The following is a 9803-nucleotide window of genomic DNA, read 5'->3' as shown; positions in this document are numbered from 1 at the left end:
ATTATCCCAAACGCCCAAATCCACCATTTCTTGTCAGATTCACATTTAGCACGAGTTTGAGGCCCTTACCCTTAAACTCTAGGGTCATCAAGTGGTTCAATAAACTATTCTGATCTCTGGATAGAGCCCATCAACTTAACAATTTTAGCGAAGCAAAAACCACCAATGTCAGCGATGTAAATTGATAAAACCAGGCAATTAGTGCCAGGTTGATCGAACACAAAACAACATCCCAAAGCCAAGACCATAGATAATAAGCATATCATCGATTAAATTTCTTCTCATAAAAAATAAAAGACAATGCATTTCAAAATCTATAAACATGCTCTCAATGTCAATTTCAAATGATTAAACTACTTGCATTACCATCAAATATCCACGCATAACATCAATTTATCAGTCCAGACCGGATACAAATTTAAAGTACATAAAGTTCAACCTCCAATAGAAACACATCAACAAACTGTTGAAAGAAGAATCGAACCTGACACACTCACAAGCGAACGTACCAAAATGCAAAATCTAACAAAGATAACGTTGGTTAACGCTGAGATCATGCATCATGCACGCCTTTTACTCAACCGCCAAGAATTCGGTTCATGATATCTATCATATAGCGGTTCAATGCGTTCTTGACGCTTGCGCTTGCTTATTTTCGTGGGATCTGCCACCTTGAAGAATTTTGGTGCCAAGTCTGCAAGCCACCTTGGATCTATAGCTATTACCTCGCGCATGTATTCCTTTGTTGTCATTACCAACTCGTTGTAAATGACCCAATCAGGCTGTCTTTGAAAAAGAGCACTGCTAGGGTGGATATAAACCGGCTGGTTCTCGACAAGAGTCTGATAGCCCTCCTGTGGGTCCTTTCTAGCTGCATTAAAAAAGAATCCAGAAGTAATGGCCTTCCTTATCTTCAGGAAATCTTTTCCAGCACTGACAACGCCCAACTTATATTTATCCATGATGGCCAGAAGTTGCTTTCTCACATCCTGTGCCTTCTTCAAAGATCGAGAGTTAACAAAGTTCTCACCACACCAAGGCAAAGAAAAGTTCTTGGCTTTCCAAGCCTCATACACTGCAAGCAAGGTCAAATGATCTCCCTCGGGCTGGAAAAACCTGGCTCTTTTTTCATCTGCTTTAGCCTGTCTTTCCCTGGGTCTGGTGAAGATATGGCCAGTTTGAATCATGGCGATGATCGTTAATATCTCATCACTGCAACCAAGGTCTACACTTGCTAGCAGCATCTTTGATAATGGCGGATCTAGGGGAAATTCTGCCATTTTCTTACCTAATTTAGTCAGAAGTCCCTCCTCATCCAGAGCTCCAAGACTGTATAATTGCTCCATGGCAGAAATAAGAGCTTGGGGAGATGGAGGATCCACAAAATCAAAAGACAGCAGATTATTGATTCCCATAGCCTTCATAGTGAGGGTAGTATGTACAAGATTAATCCTTTGGATTTCTGGAATTGTAGTAGGGGACATCTCACTGCGATATGCACTCTCTGTGTACAAGCGGTAACATTTTCCAGGCCCAGTACGGCCAGCACGCCCAGCTCGTTGCAGGGCTGATGCTTGTGAAATTGGAGTTATGACCAGTGAATCAAGCCTTTGCTTCGGATTATAGACATTTTGCTTTGCAAAGCCGGGATCAATAACATAAAATATCCCATCAATAGTCAAAGAAGCCTCAGCAATGTTAGTGGCCACAACCACTTTCCTCCCCCCTGGAGGGGCAGGTTCAAATATTCTTGATTGAATTTCACTTGGCAGCGCACTGTAAACTGGTAAAACAACCAGTTCAGGAACATCTTTACCCAGGGCTTTAATCTTCTCGCAAAGCGACTCACATGCAAAATCTATCTCCTCTTGACCCGTCAAGAAAAGAAGAATATCACCTTCAGGTTCATCGACGTGGATCTGCAAGACTGTGATCAATGCTGAATCTAGATAATCAGTTACCACCTGTCTGGAGTAGTTTATATCAACTGGAAATGTTCTCCCTGGAATACTGAAGATGTTGCAGTTGAAGAAATATCCCGAAAATCTCTCTGCATCCAACGTGGCAGATGTGACAATCAGGCGTAGGTCAGGTCTCCGTTTCACAAGCTGCTTAAGTAACCCAAAAAGAACATCAGTGTTGATTGTCCTCTCATGAGCTTCATCGAGCATAATGACAGAATACTGAGAAAGATTCTCATCAATCAAAATCTCCCTAAGCAACATCCCATCAGTCATGTACTTGATCACAGTATCTGGTCCAGTACAATCCTCAAATCGAATGGCATAACCAACCTCCTCTCCCAAACGACAGCCAAACTCTTCAGCAACCCTCTTGGCCACAGAAGTTGCAGCCACCCTACGGGGCTGGGTACATCCAATCTTGCCCTTCGTAGTGTAACCAGCCTCTGCAAGATACTGTGCCAATTGGGTTGTCTTACCTGAACCAGTCTCACCAATGAGTATTAGGACCTGGTTATCATGAACAGCCTGGATTAGTTCATTCTTCAATTTGAAAATTGGCAAGCTCCGCCTCTGTTCCTGGATGGAGAGCTTTGACCTTTGTCCAAAAGTGAATGCTTTCCCGTATGCATTCTTCTTCCATTCAGGCATGTCACGAGCAGATAAACCAACACCCCTGAGCTCCTGTGCTAGATGCCTCTCACCAGTCTCTGGCATTGGGTCCTCCCAAGGACGATTTAGATCCTTTGGTATGGAATCAATCATTGTCCTCAGCTGTTGTTCCCTCACTTCTCTCCTTTCCTTTGTAAGAGCTGATTGGAGTGCAGCAGTACGACTCAATGACCCCTCAGGATTTTTGAAGACCTTCACTGGTGACAAATCCACAGAAACCCTGGTCTGCCCCTGTAGAAAAGCAGGCTGATCCTCACTCAGTTCAATCTCAAGTTCTTCCTCATCACCCTCTGCCCAAGAAGCAAACCCCTCCTCTTCTTCCTCATCATACCTAGGGTACTCATTGGAAGCCAAAACCCCTGAAACTCCTCCCATCCTACTCACCGGCATATCCTTCAACATCGGCGGATTACTCTTACAATATCTCCCACTTCTTTCTCTATCATTCTCAAACTCAGCCTTATAATTTGTTTTCCGATCACGACCACTCTTTTTCTTTGATTGCAATTTGGGTTTGGGATGAAGAATGGTATGAATGACATTAAACAGCGTGCGGACAAGATAATTAGGCAAATCAGCACCGTATTCTTTCAATTTATCATCAAATATCTCTACGGTTTCAGAATTACGGCCTGACTCGGAGATAAACTCGGCTAATACTTTGTCAATAAAACCCAGATGAGTTTCTAACTCGGAACAAATTTTAGATAGCAGGGAAAGATACGTTAGTTCTCTAATGCCGTTGTCTAAGGCCATCGATGGTTAAACTAGTGCACGGAAAAGAAAGAAATTTAAAACAAATAAAATAAACGAAAAATTTCTCGGAGGAAGGGTTTTGGCGTACCTAAATTCGTGATCGCAAAGATAATAAGAATGAAAATTTGTGAATGCCCAACTGCTGCTGACGTTTATATAGCTCTCGGGTGGCTTGCGGTGCACGCTTGGCGGGCCCGCGGAAATAACTTCAGAGTCCACGAGACTTGACTTTGTGCCCAAGCCGTGTTGACTGAAATGTTTGAATCAAATAATCCCGGAGAAAAAAAATGTGGGAAAAAAAAAGCGAAAAGGGCTAACTTCCCACAACACCCAGAGGTTTCTTAAATGACACCGAGCCCAATGTTTTTCTTTTTACTAAAGTGCTCGTGGCGGTGGCATCTGAATATATCATAGGATTGAATGGATTGTAATTTCAATTTTTTCAATAAAAAGTACCAAGTTATTGCCGATTATATTTACTAAGTAGCTTAATTTCATTACACTTTAAAGCTGGCTAAAGAAATGTTATTTAACATAAAATCAACTATTTTCTTTAGTGTTGCAGTCGCATTAGATGATGCTACAGCTATGCAATCATTGCAATGTTTACTGATAATTTGATATTTTGCGTCAACACTGTTGTTGAATATATATATATATATATATATTCTCAGACGCTCACGTTTTTTTAAATACGGATATATTTTTAAACCGCACTTTTAAACCGTGCGGTTTAAAAGAATTTATTTTTAAATTAATTATAAAACCATGGGTTTAAAAAGTTAAAAATTAACTCTTTTAAATCCTAAAATTTTAAAGTGTATCCATATAAAAATAAAATAAGGACATCTACACTAGAGAAGAACTAAATATATATGTGTGTGTGTATATTATATACATATATATACAATCAATTGCGAAGTAGGGGTGTTTTATTTGCTCTTTCAAAATGGCCATTTTATGCTTTTTATGATGTAAATTAACGTGCTTGTTGATGGAATTAGCGTGCGGTGATCCATCCAAAAAAGACTTGGATGCACGGTGCCATTTGTCGAAACATTTGGGTGCTGCCAAAAATTAACCCAAGTAATAATTAATTAATTAATGCTCAGTCTCAAAGCCTGAAAAATATAACAAAACATTAAATAAGCTGAAAATTGAAAACATCAAAATCAAGCAATGTTCATAATGGGTAAAACAGAGGAGCTATTCAAATTGAAGCCTCAAAATTTAACCCTCAAAACTTCCAAATCATCACTTGAAAATCATCAAAACATTGGTCGAAGAACTTGCAAAATTACAAGTAATAAGAAGAAAAAGAAAAAGAAAATTCTAATTTTTTGCTAATGGAGATATATTCTCGTAAACTCTTATCATCAAGCTATGGTGATGAAATACACAATGTATAGGATGCTAGAATATCTGTACTTACAAATGCTACATTCTGGCTACTTGCAAACTACCAAAACCTTTCTAAGCTTATCTAAGGCCAGTGCTTCCATGAAGATGATAGATCATCAACTGCTTCCCCAACAGTCAAATAAAGTCCTTTTGATCTGAATGAATCAAGAGTTTTTGACTGGTGAAGCTTCTCCATTACTGTTCCAACTAAATTTACCAGCGCGAGCTACAAGAAATTGAATGACCATAAAAAAAACAACAAAAAGTGAAGATGTTTCCCAGGGAAACAGCAGATGTCTTGACAGTAGTAAGTTTGTTTCCTCACCTGAAGCGATCTTTTGTCCATATTCTTTTTAAGTTCCGATATGGCATCTATACCGCTGGTATCAATTGCAGTCACAGCTGCAGTTTGTTAAAGAAGCCAAGTTAGCTTTTGTTCATTACTTGACACTTGAGATTGGATGTGGATAAATATTTGCATATATACCAGTCATGTCCAGAATTACACATTTCAGGGCCCTCTCATTGTTTTCTCGGATCCTGTTTTCCTCACCCCGCACCCATCTTGAAATCCTGCAACCAAACAAAACGTAAGCAATCCTCAGAGACGAGATGGCTATGACCTACTTGAAGATCTGATGGTTGATATATAAACACAGTTCTTGACAAACTAATTACATACCTTTCTTGGAGATATAATGAGTTTGCAAAAAAGATTGGAGATTCAATGCTGAGAATGAGGAAGGACGGAACCCTTGTTGCGTTCTCATAATGATTGAGGCTTCGGAATATCTGAGTTCCCGGAATATTCCCCAAAACCACTGTGTTTGGCCTTGTCACGTGGAGAATAATCTTGAACACGGAAACTCCAACCTGACTTTTCAGAACAAAAGTGTCAGTTATTTGAGTGATGGAATAGATGGAATCGAAACTTATCTAAAAAACTTATAAATTGAAGATTCATCTGTAATGTTTAAGAGAAGCAGTATGGAGTACTTCTAATGTGTAAGGAATAGAATGTTACTTTACTCACAGCTATGGCGAGCCCTATTTGCACAGAGATAAATAGAACACCAAAGAACGAGCAACAACAGGCAACAAAATCAAGCTTATCAAGCTTCCACAATCGCAATGCAGCCTTGTAGTCTACCAGCCCAACAACAGCTGTTATGATAATTGCTGCTAAGACAAAGTCTGGTGTGTAATGGAAGAGTGGCATGAGAAAAAGCAGTGTTACAAGCACCGTTGCTGCCATAACTATATTCGAAAATATAGTCTTTGCCCCAGCATTGTAGTTCACAGCAGATCGAGAGAAAGACCCTAAAAGTTGTTTAAGAATATATGGTTATAAACTTATAATGTTTAGCATTTGTGGTACAATTATGATGAACATTTAAAATGTAGTTGCCTGTGGTAACATAGCATGAGAAGCAACATCCAACAATATTCATAAAACCGATTGCAATCATTTCTTTGTTTCCATCCACTTGATAATTGTGCAGAGAAGCAAATGTTCTTCCTACGGCAATTCCTTCCTATCATAAAATAAAGTATGATCATTAGCCGCTTAGAAAATAAAACCGAGCCCTTATAATGATACATGAAGTTTAAATGGAAAAATTCCAAATGTTTGATGCATTACCGTGCACTATTGTCAAAAATGATTTCAATATTAACGTGAGGCTGCTTACAGTGAGAGATAATATGCCAGTTATAATGCCTGTTTTGATTGCAAGTTGTAGATGAGGGCCGTGGAAATATAGCTTGTTTTCTGAAGTTGGGTTCACACCCTTTGGCAAATGACCAATCTGTTGTTGCACAACAATGAATCATGAAATGAAACCATATCAAATTAACCCCCCAGAAAAGAGTAAATATTTAATCTTAAGCAAAAATTCTCTGAGCAATCAGTTGCTTAAGCAAATCAATTTTCATATGAAAGAACAAAGCAAATGCTAGGAGGACTACATATTTCTTACTATTGAAACGTGCTTAAGTTTGGATTTTAGAAGAAAGATCAAGAGACTTGAAAGAATGACAGATGTTAATGGAGCCGCTGCTGAAACCCAGAAGAGCCTCGGTTTTCTCGTACTCTGTATTTTTAAGTCCAGAATCACAAATGATTTCTAAAGATAAACGAAATAAAATGACAAACTTGAGTTTATTGGTAATAGAAATATACTCACTATAAATCTGGCTACCAGTAGAAATATTAGAAAACAGAAGCCCATTACAATAGTTTCCCATTTCCACTGCAGATAAAAAATGCAAAACTTTATCATAGTAAACTTTCCTTCACTCACAAGCATGCATTTAAACAATGATGCATGTGTATTTAATTAATTTTGCTTGGTATGCTTGATAGGATGCGTTTGTTCTGTTCCTCACCTCTTTTATGCTATTGAAAACAGACTCCAAAACAGGAATTAATTCCATGTCGCTGGTGAAATGAGTAATCCCAAGTAATCCTTTGAGTTGCTGTAAGGACACAATGACTGCTGCTCCAGCCATGAACCCAATCAGAGTTGCCTTTGACAAAAAATCTATTATGAAACCTAACCTACAAAAGGTCCATCTCAAAATCAGTTCTCTTCATTCTTTAAAACTTTAAGATAAAAATAATAATAAGAGTTAAAATTTGTGATTTCACTATCAATCCATGTTAGCTTTTTGATAAATATTCACGAGTCTGTGGAATCTCCATTAGTTGTTAGGTAAACTTTGTAACTTTATTTTCCATCATTCTATTTTGACCAATTTTCTATACTTTGAAGCAATTGCTTTGTTTTTAAATTCTTAAGCCGCAATATATGGTAAGGTGGTCTGTCATTGTAATTAGGTCTACCTGAAGCTAAACCCTTCAAATTTAAGGGGAGAAAAAAGAACAAATATTAATCTTTAAACTTTAAACTTGAATGTCATGTAATAATAGGTGGTTCAGGTCCATACCTAAAAATCCCTAACGAAGCTTGAAATAAACCGGCAAAAAGAGTGGAAGTGAAAGCCAGTTCGAGATAGAGATCTTTTTTATTTGAATGAGAAACTTCTCCATCCAGCATTGTACCCATTACCAAGGATGCTACTGAGACCGGGCCAATGCCTATGTGTCTTGAACTTCCAAGAACAGAATATACTATTGGTGGCACAAAGCTTGAATCTGTAAAATATATAAATATATAATTCTTTCATTTAAAAAAAAATGGTAAAACATTTATTCTTACATAATCCAATTATAGGCTGCAAGTTTGCAAGTTTAGCATAACTGATCCCCTGCAAATGCCAAAATTAAAAAAAAAAATTGTATAAAGAGAAAGAAGAAACACGAATAAATAATGAAAAATAAAAGAAAAAGAAATGCATGCATGCTTTGGACCTGAGGGATGGCCAGGCTTGCAATGGTGAGACCAGCAATAAGATCGGATCTAAAGAGTGAAAGACTGTAATGGGGTGCCCATCGAAGTATAGGAAACACATATTGAAAAGCGAGAACAAGCTTTCTTCTCCAACTCTGATCCTTGAAAATGTGCAAGGGATCATCTGGAAAGAAAATCTCGCGTAGCCTGTGATTTAGTTTTTGCCAGGTGGTGACATGCGGTGGCAGGCAAACAGGGTGAAGCTCCGACGAAGACTTGCTGGTGCTGGTCGCGGTCGTGGTCGTGTTATTGTTGTCTTCTAAAGAGATTGAGATAAAATCGGATGAATTGGTGTACGAAGAATAATCTTCTTCTTCTACTCGATTGAGGCTTGTGCCCATAATTTAATTTTGGCAGCGAAAACGGCAAAGGTTTTGTTGCAGCCACATTAAAAAAAATGGAACAAAAAAATGAAAACGAAGTTTGCTTCAATGGTTATAGAAAAAGAAGAAGACAAGAGAGGACTTGGTTCATTTCAAATTAAGAGGGATAAGAGAAAAAGGTGGTAGTTACAAACAGTTTTGTTTTGCCAGAGGGCAATTTAACGGCTCAGGTCTTTCAGAGAAATATCTCCGCTCTCATCGAAGCGATTATTAATCACGCTCTTAACTACCGATGGTAATTTTTTTTTTTTTTTGGAAAGAAAAGTATAATTACCCAAAGTGTATACATTAAAAGCCTCATATAAGAAATTACTCCCACAGTTATCATGGAGGTTCAAATCCTCTACATTAGAGTTAAGGGGAGGATGTGTTAGAGATAGCAATGATTCATATAATCTAATCCAAACGAATCAAATTTGGATTAGTCTAAAATAGATTTAGAGTAGTGTAACTGGACATAGATGAATAGATCCAAGATAGATCTAAAGTAGGTTTGGATCTAACTTAAAATCTGATCCAAATCCATATCCAATTAAAAGCCTTTTATTTTTATTTTATTTTTAAAAATATTTATAACCATATAGAATTTATTACTTAAAGTCTTTTACAATCAAATTAAGCTTACCTTAACTTACTAAAATCAAAGCCACACAAATAAGTTGCAATATTTATTAGAGTTTTCTTAATTTTATTTTGGGAAGAATTGAATGTTTTATTTGATACCAATATATTTTAATCTTCTTTGTTAGAAAAATTTGTTATTATTTGATTTTCGTTGTTAGTTTTGTAGTTTAACAAAGTTGATTTTATTTAAACTTCTATTATAATAGATTAAAAAATTAACTTTACTTGTTAAATATTTAAAATTGATGAATTCACGACAAATATTGAAGCAAGTTTGGATCTTAATGTTTTTATAGATTTAGAGCAAGTTTATATTTTTATCTTTTTCAATCAGATATGAATATCGAGCAAAAGCCATAGATCCACGATTGATCTAGTGTAGATACGAATCTCCCTTTTTATCATGGATTTGTACTTAAGAGTTTAGTAGATCTAACTTATATCTATCGCGTTGTCATCCTTAGGAGGTGCCGACCATCCCATTCAATGAGTTGTTGGTTTTTTTTTATTATTATTTTCGATGAGTTGTTGGCTTATTCCTTGCACTTTGATTATATTTGTATTGTCCTATTCATCTCTCATCATGAAATTTA

General features: G+C 37.1%; 2 protein-coding genes across 2 annotated transcripts; both read right to left on the bottom strand.

Moving 5' to 3' along the window:
- Positions 1 to 334: 334 nt before the first annotated feature.
- On the bottom strand, positions 335 to 3519 carry LOC102618425 (probable pre-mRNA-splicing factor ATP-dependent RNA helicase DEAH5). Its single transcript, XM_006475646.4, has one exon. It carries the CDS (start codon positions 3387 to 3389, stop codon positions 561 to 563), a length of 2829 nt encoding a protein of 942 aa, XP_006475709.1. The 5' UTR covers positions 3390 to 3519; the 3' UTR covers positions 335 to 560.
- A 1100-nt stretch (positions 3520 to 4619) lies between these two features.
- On the bottom strand, positions 4620 to 8743 carry LOC102626010 (probable sulfate transporter 3.4). Its single transcript, XM_006476039.4, has 13 exons — positions 8164 to 8743; positions 8012 to 8060; positions 7740 to 7947; positions 7179 to 7350; positions 6977 to 7042; positions 6770 to 6883; positions 6482 to 6598; positions 6199 to 6325; positions 5824 to 6110; positions 5473 to 5663; positions 5278 to 5363; positions 5116 to 5192; positions 4620 to 5016 (listed from the first exon to the last, which is right to left on the bottom strand). Exons 1-13 carry the CDS (start codon positions 8542 to 8544, stop codon positions 4873 to 4875), a joined length of 2019 nt encoding a protein of 672 aa, XP_006476102.1. The 5' UTR covers positions 8545 to 8743; the 3' UTR covers positions 4620 to 4872.
- Positions 8744 to 9803: the final 1060 nt, after the last annotated feature.

The sequence above is a fragment of the Citrus sinensis genome, chromosome 1 (assembly GCF_022201045.2).
Source record: "Citrus sinensis cultivar Valencia sweet orange chromosome 1, DVS_A1.0, whole genome shotgun sequence".
In the NCBI taxonomy this organism is placed as follows: domain Eukaryota; kingdom Viridiplantae; phylum Streptophyta; class Magnoliopsida; order Sapindales; family Rutaceae; genus Citrus; species Citrus sinensis.
Note: the sequence above shows the minus strand (reverse complement) of the source record. Positions and strands in the feature narration are given on the sequence as shown.

Bases quoted from the DNA above. Each gene is read 5' to 3' on its own strand.
- LOC102618425 (XM_006475646.4), bottom strand. From the start codon at position 3,389: ATGGCCTTAGACAACGGCATTAGAGAACTAACGTATCTTTCCCTGCTA.
- LOC102626010 (XM_006476039.4), bottom strand. From the start codon at position 8,544: ATGGGCACAAGCCTCAATCGAGTAGAAGAAGAAGATTATTCTTCGTAC. The intron at 7,043-7,178 runs GTGAGGAACAGA...TTTTATCTGCAG, and splicing joins TTTTCAATAGCATAAAAGAG to TGGAAATGGGAAACTATTGT. The intron at 5,193-5,277 runs GTATATATGCAA...AACAAACTGCAG, and splicing joins TGTAATTCTGGACATGACTG to CTGTGACTGCAATTGATACC.